Source organism: Vulpes vulpes, chromosome 13 (genome assembly GCF_048418805.1).
Source record: "Vulpes vulpes isolate BD-2025 chromosome 13, VulVul3, whole genome shotgun sequence".
Lineage (NCBI taxonomy): Eukaryota > Metazoa > Chordata > Mammalia > Carnivora > Canidae > Vulpes > Vulpes vulpes.
Window position 1 is genome coordinate 15,139,799 of NC_132792.1, and position 23,268 is coordinate 15,163,066.

General features: G+C 45.3%; 1 protein-coding gene across 2 annotated transcripts in view; it reads left to right on the forward strand.

Moving 5' to 3' along the window:
• ANXA13 (annexin A13) overlaps positions 1-22,365 on the forward strand; it is a 50,363-nt gene extending 27,998 nt beyond the window's left edge. For both annotated transcript variants that reach the window (XM_025993511.2, XM_072733973.1), the window contains 9 exons: positions 2,492-2,586; positions 5,706-5,876; positions 8,461-8,494; positions 8,600-8,679; positions 9,198-9,266; positions 9,712-9,813; positions 14,370-14,445; positions 18,005-18,117; positions 21,589-22,365. In XM_025993511.2, the coding sequence (XP_025849296.2) occupies positions 2,492-2,586; positions 5,706-5,876; positions 8,461-8,494; positions 8,600-8,679; positions 9,198-9,266; positions 9,712-9,813; positions 14,370-14,445; positions 18,005-18,117; positions 21,589-21,708 (860 nt within the window). In that variant the 3' untranslated portion in view covers positions 21,709-22,365. The remainder of the gene's footprint in view (positions 1-2,491; positions 2,587-5,705; positions 5,877-8,460; positions 8,495-8,599; positions 8,680-9,197; positions 9,267-9,711; positions 9,814-14,369; positions 14,446-18,004; positions 18,118-21,588) is intronic.
• Positions 22,366-23,268: the final 903 nt, after the last annotated feature.

Genomic DNA, 23,268 nt, shown 5'->3' on the forward strand with positions numbered 1-23,268 from the left:
ATTCTGGCTGTGAAGAGAGAGTTTGGGGTTCCTTTGTTTCTCCCTTTTTTTAAAAAAAATATTTTATTTATTTATTCATGAGAGACACACAGAAAGGGGCAGAGACACAGGCAGAGGGAGAAGCAGGCTCCCTGCAGGGAGCCTGATGTGGGACTCAATCCCAGGACCCCGAGATCGTGCCCTGAGCCAAAGGCAGACATTCAACCACTGAAGCACCCAGGTGCCCCGGGTTCCTTTCTTGAAGGCTTGAGATACTGCTGAGGATAGTGGGCATATGAGTTTCAAAGGGTTGTGTAACCAAGTACCACAAACCAGGTGGCTTAGAACATTAACCTACTGTCTCCTAGTCCTGGAAGCCAGGGTCTGAAGTCAAGGAGTCGGCAGGCCATACTCCCCACTGAAGGCACTAGGGGGGACCTGTCCCAGGCTTCTGTCCTGCTTCTGGAGGCCCCAGCTCTTCCTGGGTTTATAGACCCATCTATCCAATCCTCCATCCTTACATGGCACTCTCACTGTGACTTTGTGGCCAAAAACTCCTCAATTCTGTAACAGGCTTTCAAACCTCAATCATTCAGATACCACCTTCCATGATCTTGGTCAATCTGAGTCCTATAAACATAACATTTTTCTTTTAATCAATTCCTTCAGCTCCTGTCCTTTACAAAATGTCAGCAAAATCACACATTTAATGACTTAATGATATCTTCATATATGGTTGGCCCTTGAACAACACAGGTTTGAGCTGAACGGGTCCATCATATGCAGTTTTTTTCAGTACTGCAAATGTATTTTTCTCTTCCTTATGATTTTCTCAGTAATCCTTCCTTTTCTCTAGTTTATTGTAAGAATACAATATATGATACACAAAACATACAAAAATGTGTTGACTGTTAATGTTATCAGTAGGGCTTCCGGTCAATAGTAGACTATTACTTAAGTCCTTAATTTGGGGGGATTCATAAGTTACACATGAATTTTCTATTGCAAGGGGAATTGGTACTCCTAGCCCATGTATTATTCAAGAGTCAGTGTTGTATGTGTGCATATATATATATATATATATATATATATATATATATGACATATATCATACAGTTGATAAGTCGATTTGAATCTAGGCTGAAGAATCTTTTTTTTTTTTTTAAGATTTTATTTGATTATGGATGAAAGACACACAGAGAGAGGCAGAGCCATAGGGAGAAGCAGGCTCCCTCTGGGGAGCCCAATGTGGGACTTGATCCCAGGATCCTGGGATCACGACCTGAGCCGAAGGCAAATGCTCAACCACTGAGCTGCCCAGGCGTCCCTTGGGCTAGAGAGTCTAAATCAGAGTTTGCTGTTTAGTCTTTCTCATTCCCACACCTGCTACACATGGATCATCTTTCCAATCCTGTCTCTGTGGATATTCTAAAGGATATTCTAAAAAGGATATTCCCCTCTTCTTTCTTATTCATTATGGCTTCTGGTACTGACCAAATTGCCTACAATGAGCATGTATTGCTTTGAGGATCAGGGGGAAAATTTTTTAGAAAGAATGTCATTTAAAGGCATAATAGGAGTTTAACAAGGCAAATGGCCATCATGGTCCCTATTAGGACTTCTCTCTTGAGATTGACAAGTTTATGGGTGGGCTTGTAGCAATTTGGGCTTCTATTTTAATCTCTTCCACCCAGTTTTAAGTACCTGGAGGCTAATGAACAGACTATACTTTTTTTTTTTTTGAGATTTTCTGTTTTATTGAGGTATAAATTCACATACAATATAAGTCACCCATTTAAAGTGTACAATTCAATGGTTTTTAATATATTCACAGATACATGAAAGCATCGCCACAGTCAATTTGGAACACTTTCATCAGCTCAGAAAGAAACCTCCTACTCTTTAGCTATTACTCCCCTACCCACACCATCCCCACACACTACTTTTCTACTCTATAGATTTCCCTATCCTACACTTTCACAGGAATGGAGTAATTATAATATGTGGTCTTCTGTGACTGGCTTCTTTCACTTAGCATGATGTTCCAAGGTTCATTCAAATTGTAGCATGTAAAAGTACTTCATTCTTTTTCTGGTCACATAATACTCTGTTGTATGGATATACCTCATTTGTTCATCCATTTGTCCATTGATGGACATTCAGGATGTTTCCACCTTTTAGCTATCATGAATGGTGCAGCAATGAACATTTGTGTGCAAGCTTTATGTGGACATTTGTTTTCATCTCTCCTGAGTATAGACCTAGGAATGAAATTAAGGCTGTACTCATTCCTCTTTCTGCCACAATGCCCAGTACTGTGCTTCAGGCAATGTGAGGCCTTCATGGATATTTGTCAAGTGAATGAGAATACACTTCTCCACAAGACTTTAAAGCTAAAAGGTCCATCTAGGTTCCTCTGACCACTGCCCTAGCTTCCTGAGAATTGATGAAAATCAACCTCCATCTTCTTTCTTATTCACTCTTGACCTTGTTTCTTTCTCTTGCACTTTAGGAACTGATGAAGCAGCCATCATTGAGATCTTATCAAGCAGGACTTCAGATGAGAGGCAAAAAATCAAGCAGAAGTACAAGGCAACGTATGGCAAGGTGATTCCAAGGGTTCTTGCAAGCACAGCCTTGGCCAAGGCAGTCTCTGCTTTCTCTACATTCCCAAGGCAGCGGAGAATATCTTTAAAGCTTTACTGAGTTAGCTCCAGAGAAAACAAGATGAAACTATTCTTGACAATTTTAACTGATCACAGAGAAACTGAAATTGCCTTGTTAACTTAATAGCCTATAAAATCAATATGCCTTAACTCCTCTTGAAAATTGACTTCCTTTTTCTAATTAATCCCTCTGCCATTTTTCTACTCCTTTGGTCTAATTCTACATATTAACCTACTGGTAGGCCAGTGACTTGAGAACCAGTTTTCACAGGTGGATCTTCATACAAGAATTCTTCATCTATACACTGACCTTCAAGAATGATACATTCTTCATAAGTGATTATGACAGAAAACTAAAAAGAAAAAACACAAACAAAACACAAACTTGTGTCTTTTCTTTCCTTCTTTTTGTTGTTGCTGATGGTGTTATATATAGAAATCTATAAGTATGCATTAGGCTTTCTATTTTCTTTATTGATTTATGATGAACACAATTTAACCTTTTCTTAATGTCATTAGAATTATTAGCATGCAAACCGAATATTAATCATTAGGCTGTTTTTAAATCCATATTTATAAGACCTTTACAGTTTCGATCACTATGTAGAAATAGATACAGAGATGGGTTTTCTTATTTATTTGACACTGGGCAGGCAACAATCTCTTTAGGCCCTGGTGTCCTCAGACACAGAATGAAAATGGTCATTTGGCTTACTTCCCAGCTTTTGGGAGAATCAAGCTGATGGCTGATGGCATACATATCAGTAAAGGGAAGCACTCCTAGGTATGGCTATTTCCATTTTATAGAGAGGAAACCTGGGGCTCCTCTGTATGACCTGAAGCTCACGCAAAATTACTCACTTAATAAGCAAAAGAACCAACATCCAATCCCAGTCTTTTAACTCCAGGGGCAGCATCCACTTCCGAAGAACCCATTGCCATGAAGAGGAGCTATTTATTTCCACACTACCTGGCCCACCTGGGTGTGCTTTTATAGTTTTTCTGCTTCTCTCCTCACAATCGGGCTTGCCAATGTCATTCCTTGATGACATTGATGAAAATAATTGACTCTTCAGTTCAGCTGCAGGGAGCTGAATTGAATGACATTGAACTTTTATCGTTGTCAGCATGCCTAAGTGTAACAGCCTCTCAAGTGCCATGTCTATCCCCCACTCTACCAACGTGGAATGTCAGATCAGGCTTCTTAAGCTTGAATGTAAAGCAGAGTAACTGATCTTGAGGTGGGGACTTAGGGGCTCTGCTAATAGGAAAGTGGGCATGCTCTAGCATCAAACCACAATACCAACAGCCTGCCAATCTTTGCTTACACACCTGTTCACACCTGTCTCAGATAGCTGAGACTGCCAAGGAGGTGATCTGGAATCACAACATCTGAAGCATGGAGATGTTGGCAGGGGACAAATCCAAGTCCCCATGTCAACTGAGCTCCAAAGAGAACACACATCCCAAGGTGACACAACTAGTGAGCAAGAAAACCAGGATTAGAGCTGAGACACCCTGAGCCAGCTTCTGTGTCCAAACAGAATGTAAACATACAAGGATTTGTTTTCATGCCTGTGGCTTGTAAGAGTAGACAGCTGGGACTTCTCTGCAGTTCTATATAATGTTCATCTGACCTGAAGAGACATGACCAATATTTGGGGGGATCCACACTGTAGAGTGCTCAGCAAAGGGCCCCATTTATTCCTCTCATGTCCCTGTAATGATTGCAGCACTAGATGGGGTAACTGCCTTAAGACAGAGGCAGTAATACCATGTCCCCACATAAGACTGCAGATCCCCCTCATAAGGCAAAATCTCTGAGGTTTTTCTCCCAGGCTCAGAGCTCAGAGGTTCATGTGAGTAACATGGATTAGCCTCTTAGAAGATTCCTCTTGGTGTGAAATAATAATAATAATAATACTCATTAATTAAACATTTAAGTGTCCCAGGCACTGTGCTTGGGCTTGAAACAGATTGTTTCTCAGCTTTTTCTCCCCAAAACCCTAAGAGATGAATCTTATTATCTCCCCATTTTTCAGAGAAGGAAACTGACAGCTGGTGAAAGTACATTTCCAAAGTCACACGGCTGCTGTGACCGTGTCATTAGCCATCATACAGCATTGCTGAGTGGCCAGACCAACTCCACGCTGTAATTCGGGTCCTTCAGACGCTAGCTGCTCCGGGGTCCTGTGGTCTGACGCACACAGGGCCAGCTGGACATGAAGGTCCTGCTCTGAGCTCCTTCATTGAAGTTGGGGGCATTGGCAACTCTAGTTAGACTGAACATCACTTCATGTCCCATTCATCATTAACCCATGTCAGAGAGACACAGGTATGGCAGGCAGTTTGCCTCTAATAAGACAGCACTTGCCAGAAAACATCCATGATGATGGACACTTGCTAAAAACAGTCATTTCGTGTCCTTCATTCCTTCTGCCTACCTGAGTGCTTTCCCACGTGTGTTCCTTTCCAGATTTAACAAGTTAACCAAAGTGGCTGTACCTCTGACATGCCCAGGGTGGTCCCCATTTACTCCTGCTATGCCCCTGCAATGATTGCTACTTTATCATTGCCCCTTTCACTCTCAAAACCATTCCCATTTTGAAGACAAATGATCTGATCCCTCTAGAGATAATCAGTCCTTTCTAGTTGAGCAAGGGTTGGGGCTGGGAGGCAAGCCCTTCATTTTTTTGAGGTCAGTAAACGGGAATGATGCCAATACTTCTCCACCAGGGCTCTTCTGAAGATCAGTGAGAGGGCCCTCTGAATCCCAAAATGTCCGGCAAAGGCTGGTTGTTGTTGTGATTCATCTTCGGGGTCTCCCACCCTGAGTAAGGGATCTTCTCTGCCTCTCTGCCAGTTCCGGGAGAAGATGGATAGGAAGGTGACTTACTTCCAGCGTCCTCCAGAGCAGGTCACTCATGCCAGTAGAGCTCTCTCCCCCACTGTATCCGTGCAGTTTTCCTGTTGACCCTAAGGCCAAGCAATAGAGAGAGCAACACTTGTCCCTCTGCTTTGGACCATTCCCCAGTCAGGGCTCTTGCCGTCTTCCTACAGGACCTGGAGGAGGTGTTCAAGAGTGACCTGAGTGGGAACTTCGAGAAGACAGCCTTGGCCCTACTGGACCGCCCCAGCGAGTACGATGCCCGGCAGCTGCAAAAGGCCATGAAAGGTCTGGGCACAGATGAGGCAGTGCTCATTGAGATCCTGTGCACGAGAACCAATAAGGTTAGTTCCAGCCAAGCCCTCAGCCCCAGCCTTTGAGGGAGCACCCACATGCCCATCAGACACAGTTGCAGCAGCAAGAAGGAAAGCTACTCCCTGCATTCCACTCATGGGATGAGCAAGCATCTGGCCAGAACCGTGTCTACTTGGCCCGTGCCAAGATTGGGATCCCTCTCCCAATCTTCTGGCTGTCAATCTTGGTGCTGCTGCCTCTGGCTTGACAGAGTAGATCCTTCCAGAAAAGCTGTGTCAACGCCGCTTTTGTTTCTCCAAAAGGAATGCATAGTTTTATATGCAGGAGGCAAGATCCTACTTTCCTCTTGCCCGCCAGACTTTGTGGGTCTTCTGGCATGAGTAATGCAATAAGTGGTCTAAGCATGTTTGTGCAGCTGCCTTGTCCGTGGCTGTCATCTAGCATAGAGTACAAAAAGGACTGCAAAGAGGCCTGGAGGCAGGTGGTGCAGAGGGGATCCCAGTGACTCCCCTGGTGGCTGCCAGCACCTTCCTGGAGGGTTCCATCTGCTTCTCTCAGCAGACTTCTCCCCTTGTTCCCTGGGGCACATGCTGCCATTTCAGGAGCTGAAAAGAGCCTTTGTTAAGGCCTTAGTAGAAGCCCATTCGTCTTTGGGTCCAGAAGTCATGAGGCCCAAGGGATCCATCGAGAGTAGAGTGGGTCTGCAAATCATTATTGGGAGACCCCTTCCCTCTTCCACAACCACTTGTCCTGTAGAATGAGAAGTCCAGCAGGGAAAATGCCAGAGAGTCCCAACATTCTTGAACCTCCAGGTAGGAAACAGAAGTAGTGTTTGGAGCAGACAGCAAGGAAAAGCTTCAACAGAGCTTTGATGCTAAAATGCTATTTTAAAAGCCTTGAGAACAGACGACTCTGGGTTGACTCCTTCTGCTCAGCTTGTGCTATCCAGCGTCTGTTTCTTTCTTTCTTTCTTCTTTCTTTCTTTCTTTCTTTCTTTCTTTCTTTCTTTCTTTCTTTCTAAGGTTTTATTTATTTGTTCATGATAGACACACAGAGAGAGAGGGAGAGTCATAGACAGAGAGAGAAGCAGGCTCCGTGCGGGGAGCCTGATGGGGGGCTTGATCCCAGGACCCCAGGATCATGCCCTGAGCCAAAGGCAGATGCTCAACCACTGAGCCACTGAGGCGCCCCTCCAGCATGTTTCTTAAAGCGCCACCATGCTCCAAGCTACAGCTTAAACCCCAAAGCCCCTTTCCTAAGCATCCCTGGACTTCTCTTTTTTCCACAAGATCATCAAACCCCCCATTTCAAGGAGTTTCCATTCAGGGCCCAGCCTTAGGGAAGGGTCAGTGTTCTTACTCAACATCTCCCACCTTCTGGAAATACTGCAGTCCCGCCAGGAGACGTCTAGTATTGGGGCAATCGGCAGCCTGCCTGGGCAAGAAAGTTCCGATTATTATTTTTCTAATCTTACTTGACATGTGGTTTCCCCTCTTGGTCTAGTTTCCTTCAAGCCCTGCTCTCAAACAACAGACAAGCTCTTTTGTTTCCCCCTAATCAAATAGATCTAACAGTAAAGGGAAGAAAAGTAGGGAGAGAGCAGGCCTCAGGTTCAGGCAGATCCTGGCGGCAGGTTGGAAGGAAAACAGGAGGAGATGCATGGACACGAGTGGTCAGCCCCCACCAGCTCCTACGTCCCCCTGCTTCCCGGGCTCCTCATCTTTCACTGCCCCCCCCCCCCACCTGCTCCCTGGCCTGCCCGCTGACTCTCTTAAACATCTTGCCGGGGAAGCTCTGGGGAAACACCTGCTCTTAGACACTGCTGGTTTAAAGGTAAATTGAGGCAGCTCCTGATGGGGCCAGGCAGCACGAGTCCTTGAAATACAAAGCACTTCTTCCCAGCACACAATTGAGAGAGAAGCTTGCCCTCCTGCGCGCAGCATATTGTTTACTGAATGAAGCTTTGTTTCAAGTAGAAAAAAATTGGAAACAACCTATATGTCCATCCATCAGGGAGGCTGGCTAAATAAACTGTGGCTTACTGTGGGGTGGAACATTTTGTGTCCACTTAAAAAACCCTAGGCGGCTAGGTATCAGCAGAGCTGGATCTCCAAGACACATTAGTGAGTGAAAACAGTTAAGTCAAAGAACAACATACGCAGTATTCCACTTTTCAAACACATTCCCAAAACAGCTCCGTAGATTTTCAGTAGCACGTCTACCTGTATATAAATGCAAAGACAAATACCTGGGAAGGTCCCCACTGAACTTGTGACACTGGCCACCTGAGGGGGGATGGGGGATGTGAGATAGGGTGAGGGAGGTAGTGCAATGTTAGCTTAGCTGTCGGAGCTTTGCTTTGAACTAAGGAGAGTGTATACATGTGGTAACTCGTGTGGTTTGGAGCGTTTGCACGAGGGGGGCTGTTTCACACCTCCAGGGACCCACCCCAGAGCTAGGCCCTGAGCCACGGGGTGGCCCTCTCTGGAGGAAGTCAGGGAGGCATCCTGCATCCAGAGACAGGCTCCGGCCACTTCCCTCTGTGTGTCTCTGTGTCTCCTACTGATTAACCCCACCTTGGAGTATTGATTTTTCTTTTATCACCCTTCCTAGGAGATCACGGCCATTAAGGAAGCCTACCAGAGGTGTAAGTGACCTTTTGTTCTGACTTTGGATAAAGAATGTTCCTTTCCAAATACCTCTGGGAAATGAAGTCATCTGCTTTCTTCTCTCTCTTTTTCTTCTTCTCAAGTATTTGACAGGAGCCTTGAATCAGATGTCAAAGCTGATACAAGTGGAAACCTAAAAGCAATTCTGGTGTCCCTGCTACAGGTAAGATCAGGCCTAGCAAGGGGAATATCTCTTTTGATCAACTCAACTAATTACAGGCCTTAATTATGTCTGCGAAATATCCTTTTTATATTAACACAACACAATCATGGGTCGGGGGGTGAAAGCTTCTATTCGCAGGTCTCACCCACACTCAGGAAGGGGGTCATTCAGGGGCTGGGCTGCTCGGGGTCATCTTGGAATCCTGCCTGCCACAAAGCGCTTAGGTTAGACTCCAGGCCTTTCCATGACCAAGTCTCAGGGTTCTTCATCCTGCTTTAAGGTCCCTAAGGTTTGTGAGTGACCCTGGTTTCTACAAGAAAGAAAACTGTGTTGCCTCAGAAGCTACTCTTTGTATCAGATGTGCCCTAAAGATGGCAGCAAAGAGCAGCATTGCGGCTTTGCTGGGCTCCCATCTCCTCCCACCCCTCTGAAATCACCCCCAGCTTTCCAGGACTTTCTCTTTTTGTTTTCCGTGGTGGAGCAGGAACTCAGGTTAATAACGATGTCAATTTTTCTAGGCTAATCGTGATGAAGGAGATGACGTGGACAAAGATCTAGCTGGTCAGGATGCCAAAGATCTGTACGATGTAAGTGTGTGGACCTGCCAGTCTCAGCAAGTTCTTTTCCTTTTTAAAAAATGTATTAGCACTATTTTCAACAAATTTTTATTTCATGAAAAATGGGAGTTACTTGAGAAATAAGCATGATCTTTAAAATACTTTTCACATACACGGTCTTTGTGAGCCTATAAGAGTTGTTCCTACTCGTGCCCTCTAGAGTTTACCACTTCAGATCCATTTTGGAACAAGGAAGGGCATAAATAATATAAGTAAATACGTGCAGTTTACTTGCAGGTAGAAGCCTTAAGTGCTTGGTCGATCACTTTGAATATGACTATTCAGGGCATATCCTATAATATGACTACTTGGTGCATATTTTATAACTTCCTGTAAGTGAGGCCTGGTCACAGAATAGTATATTCAGTCTTTCTGCAACAGGCTTTTTTCAAAATGTTTGCATTTGGCCCACAAGGCAGGGGAAGGCCGCTGGGGCACTGATGAGCTTGCCTTCAATGAAGTCCTGGCCAAGAGGAGCCACAAGCAATTACGTGCTACCTTTCAAGCTTACCAAATTGTAAGTAAACAAGTACTAGGGCAAGGGAGTTCACACTAAAACTGCTTATTTCTAAAAGAAGGCACAATCGGGGATAGGGAACAATGGGGGTCTTTTACCACAGTTGTTCTTAATCAGAAGGGATTTTGCTTCTCTCATTATCAAATATCCCTTGATATCTGATAATGTCCAGAAACATTTGGGGTTGTCATTTGGGTGTTGGGGAGGTAATGCTAACAGCATCTAGTGGGTAAAGGCCAAGGAGGCTGCTAAACATCCTACAATGCACCACAACAAACCCCACAACAGAATTATCCAGCCCCAAATGCAGTGCCAAGGTTGGGAAATCCTGCTTTACAACAGGGGCTAGGAAAGCAGAGGAGTGTCAGGTTGTGGAGCAAAGCCTTAGCGTCAGCATCCGGGTTGAAATCCTGGTTCTCTCGCAGGCAGGTGGGTGACCTAACTTCTCTGTCCTCATTTGTAAAACAGGGACCATGATCCTTATCATCACCCCCTCCTAGGATTCTTTCAGGAGTTGAGTAAGAGAAATGTAAAAGGTTCAGAAAAGCACCTGGCATGTGATAAGCACACAAATGTTCTCTCCTACTATTATTCCAGTTTACAGTTGGGCTAACGAAGTGCCTACCCCTCCCACGACAGATGTCATACGCCTCAGATAAACTCCTGAAAAGATGTATAAGCTGCTTTTATACGATTGCTTTTTTATCTAATGATAATTTTAAGCCAAGAAGATGAGTTCGTTATCCCAAAGCACTCACTTAGTGGTGAGTCCTTCCCTGAAAATCGGTCTTGAATTGCAAGCCTTTTGTGGCGGATCAGATTTGTTGTCTCCCATTTTATATTTGCAGAGTGCTTTTAACTATTCGAAGCACTTCCGTGCCCTGTATCTCGTTTCAATTTCCCAACAATACTGTGTGTAGGCCGAGCAACCATTGTTACCTACTGGTGCTGGACAAGGCGAGTCTGTTATGAGTAAGGCGCCATCTGTAACTTATCAGGACCACACAGCAAGCCGGTAGCAGAGCGTGGATGAGCACTGCAAGATTCCCCAGCCCCAGCCTCTACCTCGCCTGGAGCTGGCTGCTCCTCACTCAAAATAGTGTTTCCTATGTGTTGCCAGCAGATGAAAAGACAATAAAGCTTAGGAATTTTATCATTACTGTATATAAGCCTTGAGGGCCCTCTGCTTTCAAATCGTGCCCAGAGTCATGATCAAAGCCAGCTGACCCTGCACTCCCTTGGCCTCTGCTCCTGGAACTGTGTAGACTCTGGGCTGGAAGACTTCTCCATGACCTAGACACCCTCTTCCCACATGGCTGGGGCTGTGGATGGAGTTTCTGGGGATGGCTGCCATTGGTGATCACTATGGTAACACACATACATGTGAGCATGTATATGTGTGTGTGTGTGTGTGTGTGTGTGTGTGTGTGTGTGTACATGAACTCCTGACCGCCTGCAAGGATACTCTCCAGGTCAATTGTTCTCAAAATTAATCCCACAACAGCAGCATCAGTATCACTTGAGAACATGTTAAAAATGAGAATTCTCTTATTAAGAGGAGAGAGAGAGAATTCTCAGCTCTCACCTTCAACCTACTGAATCAGATTCTCTGGAGTTTGGGTCCTACAATGTGCTTTCAATGAATCTTCCAGGTGATTCTGGTGCATGTTAAAGTTTAAAAGGTCTGCTCTAGACTTCTAGCCATATGACGTTGGGCAAGTTATTAAGGATTCTGCGCCTCAGTCTCCCCAAGGGAGAGGGAAAATAATGGTACCTACTTCATGGGGTTAGTAATTAATTAATGAGTTCGTAGAAGTAAAGTGCTTAGTACCTGGTATACAGTAGGTGCTCATTAAACACTAGGACTGCCCGTTGTCTCCCTACGTGAACCAACAGTATCAAATAAAGCTCAAACGGACAGTAAGATGATTTGTTGATTTAATGATTCTACATGAAACTAGCTCTAAAATACTACCTATTCATCATTCCAAAAACTTTCCCAGAACATCATTCGTCTTGATCTTTATCACTGATTTTTGTGAGCTTACCCTGATCTTTAGACTCTGTTTTATGAAAACTTATGAGTTTTCACATGGGTCTCTGACTAAAAGCAATAAACTGCTAGCATGAGATCACAGGAGTATATTATGTGGCATAGGTTGTCCTGGCACAGAGCTGAATTTTTATTTTTGGCATGAAAACGTGGGGGTTTGCCCTTTATTTGCCCTCCAAGCCCGAGCCTTCACTACTGACGCTCTCAGAAATCCTCGCCAAGCAAGAGAGCTTTCCCAGCTCTGCTACACTACACAAGAATACCAACAGTCCAAAGTTGACCAAACTCGAAAGGCTTGCATAGCTCTAAAGCTCAAGGAAGTTCCCTACATGGAGCTCAATATAAATTGTAGGTACGCATACCCACAGGCTGGGCGTTCACCTGTCACCATTGCTCCCCTTAACTTTAGGTGTTCCTAGGCCTGTTCCAGAGCCTTTAGCTCTGTAACCACTGAGGCCAAAGCCAGAGGGCATTAGGTTCTGCTGTGGGAATGCTGTCACTTTGGGTGAATCAGTTTTAAAAGAGAGAAATGTCTCCCCTATTCTTCTCATAATCTCCCTACAGGCAGTGCTACCTGGTAACTAGAGGCCTTTGAGGCTTGTCTGGAATCTACCCCGGCAATGTTTTTTGTACTAAGATCAGAAAACCTGATCTGTCTAAAGAGCCCCCTGAGTATTAAGTGTTCCAGTAACTGAAGTGAAAAGCTTGCCATTTGCAAAGGGGATTCACAATAGCTTGGGCCAGTCCGTTGTTTTCCATTCCTGTTCCATGGAGGTGCCTCGGTAGCTACCAGGAGGGGGGTGTGGGCAGGAGATAGGTAGAGAAGAGGAGGCAATGTGAACAGTGCCCCCTGAAGTTGTGTGATGGAAAGACTCATAGAAAGCAGGAGCCTGGGACGCCTGGGTGACTCAGTGTTGAGCATCTGCCTTTGGCTCAGGTCGTGATCCCGGGGTCCCGGGATCAAGTCCTGCATTGGGCTCCCTGCAGGGAGCCTGCTTCTCCCTCTGCCTATGTCTCTCTGTCTCTCATGAATAAATAAATAAAATCTAAAAAAAAAGCAAGCAAGCAAGCAGAAGCCTGGCCATACTGCCTAGGGCTGGAGTAGAGAACCCTTCTCCCACCTCCCAGAACAGCTGCTTTTCTGCTTTGATCTGTTGCACACTGAGATTCTGCAGAGAATGTAATGCACTATTCTGGCCCAGCATTAACAATAGAAACAGAAAGCGGTTTAACGGGAGGATTATTTTTTTAGTAAGCGCAGACCTGTGTGAACAAGATGTCCTCTTGAAATGCAATCTCAGTCTACAGAACAAGAACCCTGTTCGTGGGAAAGTGAGACCAGTCCCTTTCAAAACACCAGCTCCCACATCAAACCCAAGAGAAGCTGAGAACAGCTAAGGAAGGGACAGGACTGAACGTCTCCCGCCAATCCCCATCATCGTCTAGGTCCATTACCCACCCAAGACCCTTAGATGTCAAACCATGACAAGGAAATCAAGCAACAGAGCCTCATTAAATCTCAACCCACCCCCCACCCCTAGCTATTGTGCTTGCATTTTGCAAAGAATATTTTGTTCACTTATGTTTTCAGAATAAACTACAAACACTCCACTGGTGTGTCCCCAAAGGCCAATTATTTATAGAACAACAATTGTGTCATACCCTCAAAAAATAATTCTAAGAAAGAAGCTTAGTATTAAGTATTAGTATTCCTAATGCTTAGCTGCATTTCCCCAAACCCCACAAAGAGCAATCCTTTTTCTTAATTTGCCTGCCCTGCATTTGGCCTAGGCGGGACTTGCATTAAACAGTCACCATCCACTCTGAACTTCAGCTTCTGTAAATATTTGGAAAGAAACCTAACGTGTAATGCTGTGCAGAGTCATATGTGAGCTGGTGGTGAATATAGGATCATTTGGAATCGCCCCCGAGCAAAGGAAAGTGGCATTTTGACGTAGTCAGCCCTCTGGCTTCCAGTCCATGCAGCCCCATTCTATCAGGGGCATGAGACCAGGTCCTTATCATGGACTTCACACCCTCTACTTCTTATTTCACCCAAACTGTGGGGAGATGCTGAGTCCCCAGTCCCAGGACACAGGGGATGAGAAAAGTACAGGTAAGATGATTACAACCACAGCCTCCTAGAAAATTGGAAGTGAAAAGAATTTTAAAAACACACTGGAAACTAAACTATTATATAGATGTAATGAATTATTGTTACGGTGTAGATTCATTGTTTCTTCCACTCCCAATTTTACAGATAAGCAAAAAGGCCAAGGGATTGGTCCTCACTGGGGTCTTGTCTGACCCCTTAGAGGTCAAAAGTCATCAGCCATGAGAGGCAACCATCCCTGGCCATGTAAGGCACGGGGCAGGATAGGTTCGTTCCTTAAAGCCACATGACCAAACCTGGAAGAGTTCTTTTTGTAGAGAACTGACCTCAAGAGTACCAAAGTCAAAAGCAGAACCTGGAATAATGGCCGGCCTTTGGTTGTCTCTCCAGCTCATCGATAAAGACATCGAGGAGGCCATCGAAGCAGAAACATCAGGAGACCTGCAGAAGGCCTACTTAACTCTCGGTAAAGTAAACCTGGGAGAGTCCCTGTCTTAGGTCAGGCTCCCTGCAACCAGACTTGGAATCAGAGGTTTGCGTGTGCGAAGATTTTAGGGAGTAGTTTGGGAATAACACAAATAAGCAGCATTGGGTAAGGGAGAGAGTGAGCATGATGCCACTACAGTGGGAGCTTTGCTGGTCTTTCACAGAGCTCTTGAGCAGGGAGGCAATGGAACCAGGTCCTTGTGCCCCACACCAAGCAACCCAGTGGACACCAGCTGTGTCCCAGGAGCATTTGCAACCTGGGGTAAGGCAACTCCTTGGAGGGCCATTCCTGGGAAACGACTCAGCTGTGGGCAGCCAGTAGGCAAGAGTTGGAATGGGTGTCTCGGTCCTGAAGAGGGCATCTGGGGAAATGCACCACGGCATCCGGGACAGTCCCTTTAAGATGGTAGGTCCTCAAGAGTATCTGTCAATAGCCTGGGACCATTGTCTGGTCTCGAAGAGTAATATGTGGTTCAGCCAGGTTTCCAATCCACAAACAAGTTTTTGCACATGTGTTCTTTTCCATTTGGTTCATTCAACATTTAGAATGAATGAGGTCTCTTTAGAAAGAGTGCGGAGGGAGACCAGATCTTCCCTGTGCCAAGCAAACACCACGACCTTCTCTCCAGGGGTTGCCCGTAGGCAGGAAATAGCAGAAAGATGGGCATGGTGCTGTGTCTGGCAGGCTCCTTCTTCCTTTCCACAAGCCCTGGAATGAAGGCATTGTCCATTGTCCACGCTTGTATGGCAAGGAATTGAGGGCACCATCCCAAATAGCACAAGAAATGGAAAGACAGATTCCCCAGAAGAGAAAGAACTGAAAAAACAGTCCTGGAAGTTAAAAAATGTGCTCAATCCGCCAAATTTTGTGTGTGTATGTGTGTGTGTGTGTGTGTGTGTGTGTGTGTGTTGGGGAGGGTGCTAAAAAATTTTTTTGAACAATGTCAGCAATTGATTTTTTTCATCCATACTCATTTTGCATTCAAATTAGCAAGACCTCTACTGTGATGTACAGAGGCCTAAACATTCTTAGTGTCACTCCTGACCCACACTGAACACACATGGATGACTGTCCTTAGGGCTCAAAAGAGGAATCTCTTAAGTAGATTGAGGGAACCACTAACAGCCTAACTCAGAGGTTCCAAATCCTTTCTGTGCTTGCCTCACAGAGAATCAGGAACATACCAGAATGCAGTCAGAGGATTATATTAATCTTCATTACTATTAATAATTAATGGCAATAAACCACTATTAATATTATTAATAGTAATAAAGCCATTCAATTCTCTAACATTTAGTTGGCCCTTACCGAGGCTGGGTATCGTGCTAGGTGTAGGGATCAGAGGTTAAAAGGTCCAGTTCCTGCTCTTAAGAAGCTTAAAGTCCATGGTAGATACACACAAATCAACAGATTCGGTTATGGTAAAGATAAAAACCACCGGAGGGAAGAGGGCACAGGGCAAGAAAGAGTCACACCCCTGGAGACAAGGACCATGAAATGCAGGACTTCAGTGTACCCCAGTGGTAGCAAACTTAAAAGTGATTAGAATAACCTCCAGTATAAACCACACAAATCCTAGAGCATGACTTCAGCTGTATTTTCTAGACTCTCCCACCCCTGCTCATACCTGGCTCATAAAAATGCCCGTTTATAGCTAAATTTGAGACCAAATGACTCCACCTGTTGCGGCCTGTGGGACAGCACTCTGCCAGCGAGCTTCCCCCACCACATGCATCAGAATCATCCATGCAGGGGACGTGAAAATGCAGTTTCAGGCCCCATTCCAGGTTACCTATTAGGATCTCCAAAAATGGAGCCCAGAAGCCACACTTTCACAAGCTCCCCCAAGGGATGGTCTTCTCCTCACGGTGGCTGGCTCCCCTGCCTTCCACGTGCCACAGCTTTATCCCCACATTGCCCCTGGCTACCCTCACCCAAACTCTTGAGGGATTCCTGCTGCCACTACAACAGATGTTATTCACCAGGCATGGATTGTACACAATAGAAAAGTTGAGGATTCTCTTCTAGAATATCAAAAAGAAGGAATGTCAGGGGAGAAGATACCTCTAAAGGCTGACATGAGGCAGACAATCATTTCCACATCAACAAGTCCTGCACTGAGGGGGGTTCTTAACTGAGTCTCAAGTATGCTATTCCCCAAATTGACAGGTTCTCCCCACAGAGGTTTGCGTGTGCGAAGATTTTAGGGTGCCCACAACGAAGATTTTAGGGTGCCCACAACCACCACCAAAATTTTTTGACATTTCACATCCTACCTATAGAGGAGAAAAATGAAATGTATCGGATTAAATACAATTAAGACTACTTACTAAAGGGAAATTTCACCTTAACTTTCTTCCAATACCAATTTGTAATATATATATATATCCAACAGCTTTTGGATTGTTCTTGGGATAAAGAGGTCCGACACCTGGGCCTGGGCTTTTCTTTTCCACGGAGACTTTGGTGGATTCCACATGGCCCATAAAAGAAAGAAACAGACCCCCTCCTCCCCAGCCTAGACACTGCTTCCCTAACCCCGTTCCTCCCCAGTGCTCATAAGTAAGAATCAATCGTGTAGGCAATTGCCTAGAAAACAAAATTTCCCATCACAGGACATATGAAGGGTGCACGTTCCACACTTACACTGAGCGTATTACTCGTTACGAATCACAAGCATCAAAAACATTAAGTGTCCTAGGTAAATGTCAACACCTAAAGAGTAAATGGTTCATTCCCCCAAAGCATTTGTCACCATGGGCATATCGTGCCCCAGCTCTGGGAGGCGGGGAGAGGAAAGATGATTATTCCCCCGGAGTAGAGACACACTCTCTGGCCTGACTGGTGAGTCCAAGCTATGCCTCACTAGTTTGTGGATTAGATCAAAGCAAGGGGAGGACCCTAGCAGGAGCACAGGAAGGTGTCCGAGGACACCATCGAACATTCCATTGCGCCGCATCCCAGATCCAGAGCTAAAAGAGAATGTGGAGCACTTGGAAAAGATTCCGAGATGAGACTCACAGAGCAAAGCCAGTGAGGAAAAACAAAGGACGGAAAGGTTGTTAAGCACAGGAAAGCAGGCCGCAGTCCAGCAGAGTGAGTCTTTAAGATTCTGAAGCTTTATTCTGGCAGAGTGGCCTGCCAATCTGTGGGTCCCCCCCTGAACCCCTAAAGCCAGCATCAGAGAGTTCATTTAGACGAGACAAGTTGCTTTGGCCCCTAAGAATCACAAAGTCGGCAGGGAAAGCCTGAGGGAGGCCACAGCCTTCCTCCTCCCCCCATGGGTCTCCGGGGACCAGCAGGGGGTGCGCTGAAGGGGTTTAGACAGTCCTTGGTTGAAGAGCCCAGGTGCCCTGACCCAAGGGAACCTTCTAGATCCCATCAGAGGGTGGATCTGCACCCTGCAAAGCTCTATCTCACACCTGAGATAGCTCAAGGGTTGCCAGGGGACACCCCGGGCCAGTTCGGCCCCATCGGAGGGCCTCCCCGGGCCACAACCGGTTCAAGCCTCACCTCCTCTTGTCCCCTGTCCACCCAGTGAGGTGTGCCCGGGACCAGGAGGGCTATTTCGCCGACCGTCTGTACAAGTCCATGAAGGGCACGGGCACCGACGAGGAGACGCTAATTCACATCATCGTGACCAGGGCCGAGGTAAGACGGCCGCCGGCTGCCCCTTCTCCTTTGGCCACCGCTGATGTCATCCACAAATAGTTTTTCTTAAGCTCCCATTTACAGAAAAGTAAGACAGAGAGACAGCCCTTGCCTTCCCAGACTTTGTGGAAAACACTGTGCCATGCTGCAACCTGTTTCTTCTTATAAAAATACAGGAATGATAGTTGCTTCTCTTCTGGCCTGCACAGAGGGGACCCAGCCGGGCCTTTCTGGGTAGTGCCACCACGCTCAGCCCCATTTTAAGGAGGACAGAGCAGAGACACTGGAAGGTTGACAGCTGACGAGGCCACCCAGCAGGGGACGATGAGCCAATGACTGCCTAGCTCCCCGGCTGGGCCTGCAGTTGAACACACCACGGAAGCCCAGTTTTGCACAAGACGCGTATCAGTACAGGACAATATTTCTGAACCTTTTTTTTTTTTTTTTTTTTTTACCAATCATCCTGCTAAGGGGCCTCTTGGGACCCAGTTTTTTCCCTAATCACCACTCCCGCCAAAACATTACCACCACAGATACACTATTATGTCTGTTTATGCTCCCTATATGCATATTCCATTATGTTCTGTATGTATATATTGTCCTGTAAATATATATTCTGTTAGGTTCTTTTTAAAATTTAAATTCAATTAATTAACATACAGTGCATTATTTCATTTCAGAGATAGTTTAGTGATTCATCAGTTGCATAGAACACCCCATGCTCATTCCATCACGTGTCCTCCTTTATTCTGCTATGTTCTATATATACGTGTGTGTATATTTATATATATACTTTCACATAAAAAGATTAAGGTTCTTTTTGCCCTCTAATGCACTTTTGCCCTGTTGGGAGCAGCAATGTCACCCTTCTTTGGGATGCCTGAGTATAAGAAAGAGGGAGCTGAGTAGCCCAAAGCTTGGGAGCACCTGTCAAGATTCAGGGCAGATTCTTTGGAACAAGGGGCCCCAGAGAGAAGGAGGGACAAGATTTAGGGGAAGTGGCATTTCATCCACAGTAGGAGAAGACTTGCAGAATGAAGCACTTGAAAGACCACAGACATCTGCCCTCAAAAAATTGTTAATCGAAGGGGACAGTCCCAACCCCAGTCCTGGCCCAAGGCCTTCATCTGACACTGTTTTAAAATATAATTTAGCAACAAGGTCATTCTTTCGTTTTTATGCCTATTCTTGGAATTTCTCCTCCTCCTCCACTATTCATAGTTTTCTTCTCCCTTCCAGCCCATTTCTCTTGCTCCCACATCCTTCCCTTCCCCAGTCTCTCTGCCACTCTCCTGAGTTCTCTCTTTCTCCTCCCCTCTCTCCCCAGATCTCTGCAGTCTCTGTCTCTCTGTCCCTTAGAAACTCACCCCACCCGCACCCCCACCAAAGTCTCAGGAGATCCTGAGGCTCAAGAAAGCAGGAGCAAGATGGAGCAGGATGGGGAATTCTGGAAGACCCCAGGGGATTGGATCACTCTGGAGGGTTCACCAGGGCTCTGTGTTCACTCCAACGTGAGCCATGGAGTGTACATTCCAAGATGTGTTGTCCCATCTTAGGATTGGCCACATGTCCTGGGTCATCTCCACATGTGGACCATTCACTCAGAATGCTTCAGGCCCAGTGAGATGTATTGGCTGGATCCCCTAATCTCCTAAAACCACTTGGTACTAGAAGGGAGCCCCAGTGTGCCCTGTCCCTGCTCCCCTTACTGCCCCCCACTATCCTGCCCCTCCCCCAGCTAAGTAGTGGAGCCAAGGGGGCGGGGAACACACAGCATCCTGCTCAAGTCTCCCCCCACTCAGCGTCCATTTTGCTCAATCCTTCATTCTCCTGCCTTCTGCTCTCATCTTCTTTTTTATTATTTATTATTTATTTTTTTAATAAATTTATTTTTATTGGAGTTCAATTTGCCAATATACAGAATAATACCCAGTGCTCATCCCATCAAGTGCCCCCCTCAGTGCCTGTCATCCAGTCACCTCCACCCCCCGCCCACCTCCCCTTCCACCACCCCTAGTTCGTTTCCCAAAGTTAAGAGTCTTTCATGTTCTGTCTCCCTATTTCCCACTCATTTTTTTCCTTTCCCTTTTATTCCCTTTCACTATTTTTTATATTCCCCAAATGAATGAGACCATATAGTGTTTGTCCTTCTCCGATTGACTTATTTTACTCAGCATCATACCATCCAGTTCCATCCACGTCGAAGCAAATGGTGGGTATTCGTCGTTTCTAATGGCTGAGGAATATTCTATTGTATACATAGACCACAGCTTCTTTATCCATTCATCTGTTGGTGGACACCGAGGCTCCTTCCACAGTTTAGCTATTGTGGACATTGCTGCTATAAACATCGGGGTGCAGGTGTCCCGGAGTTTCATTGCATCTGTATCTTTGGGGCTCTCATCTTCTTTCTCTCTTAGTTCATCCCTCCAATCAAGACAGGAGGAAAAAGAATCAGAAACCTGGGTGATGGTCTGTGGATCTGTCTAGAATGCGCAACAGAGTCTAAATTTTTAAAAATTAAGAACACAACTCCTTGTTAAAGAGAGTTCTGTGCTTCTTTTATGAGACACACTGTGTTCTCTCTGTACTTACATCTTTTCTGGTGCAGGTATTGTCTCCCTTACTAGGTCCTAGGGGTGTTCAGAGCAGAACAATCTTTTTATTTGTTTTTCGTCTGTGTCCTCTGCCCATCTCCAGTGCCTGGGTCTTTCAGGTTATCAATGAATTACATTCAAAATAAGTCCTACAAATTGTAATTGATTTGAATTTTTTAAAAGATTTTATTTATTTATTCATGAGAGACACACAGAGAGAGGGAGAGGCAGAGACACAGGCAGAGGGAGAAGCAGGCTCCACGCAGGGAGCCCAACATGGGACTCGATCCCAGGACTCCAGGATCATGCCCTGGGCCTAAGGCGGCGCTAAACCGCTGAGCCACCCGGGCTGCCCCTTGATTTAAATTTTGTTGATTGGCACTAATAGCCTTGCTGATCCGGGTACAAGAGGGGAAAAAAAAGAACTTCGTTTCAAATCTCTGTGTTGATAATTTTCTTAACCCTATACCCAGGGTCGGGCCTGCAGGCAGCCTCTTTTTGTGTACAGGCTTGCTACCTAAGAATGATTTGTTTTTAGATGATGGTTAAAAAAAAAAAAAAAAAAACAGAAAAATCACCTGAAATTCCAGTTTTGGTATCCATAAATAAATTTATACTGGGAGATACGTAGATAGATAGATGATAGATAAATGATAGATAGATAGATTCACCTCTGCAACCTTTAGGGAGCTGGACTCCACTTCCCCTTTCCCATTCATAAAATAAGAATAGTAATAGCCCATATTGCAAATGGTTGTTTTGAGGCATAAATGAACAAATGAATATAATGTATTCAGAGCCGTACCTGCCTGCATTCATTGTGAACATACTATAAATGTTCTTGTCTTTGTTGCTATTGTCATTTCTCCTCCAGGTGGACCTTCAGGGGATAAAAGCAAAGTTCCAACAGAAGTATCAGAAGTCCCTCTTGGACATGGTTCGCTCAGACACCTCTGGGGACTTCCAGAAACTGCTGGTGGCCCTCTTGCACTGAACCAAGCCAGCATGGTGGAAGCACATGGAGAAGCCACCTTTGTCAAGAGCCCATTTCAACCTAGATTTGCAAATGTGACCCCAGCACAAAAAGTATTGAAGAATCCTGGTTTCCTTTCTTGGCAGCCTGAATGCTGTGGCCAGGCCAAGCTGTTTAGGGGAAGGGCAGCAGCCTCAAAACGCTTGGGCAGATCACCCTGAATGCTGGCTAAGCAGGTCCCTGAGCAGCCTCTCCGCTTGCCTCTAGCATGGCAAACTGAACGCTTTCTGAACACAAATGAGATTAGCTGTTGATGAAAGAAACTGCACTTGTAATAAAACATTCAGAAGAATAGGTATTGCACAGAGTGGGTAGAGACTGAATGGTTAAGGTACAGGGAAGACAAAATTAATCAGTTGATCAATTTTCCTTCTGTGGGGGGGCCTGGGTGGCTCAGTCGGTTAAGGGTCTGCCTTGAGCTCAAGTCATGGTCTTGGGGTCCTGGGATCAAGCCCCATGTCAGGCTCCCTGCTCAGCGGGGAGTCGGCTTCTCTCTCCCTCTGCCCCTTCTCTCCACTAGCACTCCACTTGTGTGTGTGTGTGTGCGTGCATGCACATGCTCTCTCTTTCTCCAAAATAAATAAATAAATAAATAAATAAATACATAAATAAATAAAATCTTCAATAAATTTTTTCCCTTCCATGTGTTCAATTTCAAATCCTCAATGGTAATTCAAGTGGGAGATGCCCCCCATCAGCTGCTTTCCCAAAGACTGGGTTGGTTAGTTTGGGCTCTTGTCCTGGAAATATATGACTTGTGAAATTCAAATATATGTGTGAAATGCAAATAATAACTTTTGTTAATAATCACCAATGACAGCAATGAAGGCTAGCAGCAAGGAAACAACTGAGGTATCCATGTGAAATGTGAGTAGGGGTAAAAGTCACTGATCTGTTACCTGGTACAAACGAGTCTTGCTGCCTTAGATATTTCACCCACTTGATTCTTACATCTGATCTTCAAATACAGTTAGCCTGGGCACAGTGCCAACAAGATCAAGGTCAGTGGTCTGACCCCCAAATGGACTGGTTCCACACCAACAGGATCTCTGTTCAAGATGTTTGTCTCATAGCCATGTGTTACTAGACATAAGGGGTCTGTCACAGAACATGGACCCTTTGATCCAGTCATTACGTTTATCATTCATCAAGTGATTATTTGTGCCTGGCACTGCTCAGTAGCACAGTTTCATGTTTAGTCCTCTCAACAGACCTATGAGGTTAATATTACTCCCATTTATCAGTTGAGGAAACTGAAGAGTTCACTCCTAGGCCAATAATGTAGACCCATGCCTCCATATTCGACAGAATGCTCTAAGTAAATTAATGCAGGCACAGCTCTCTGCCCATGAGCAAAAAGAACACACAACTCTGCCTGAAGGAACTGAGGAATGCTTCACCGAGATGCATTTGTGCCGGGTTTTGAAGAATGTATGAACGTTCTCCAGAGAAACAAAGTAAGTAAGAAGGCCAAAAGCAAAGGCTCAGAAGCACAAGGGAGCAGGATGTGTTCAGGAAGTG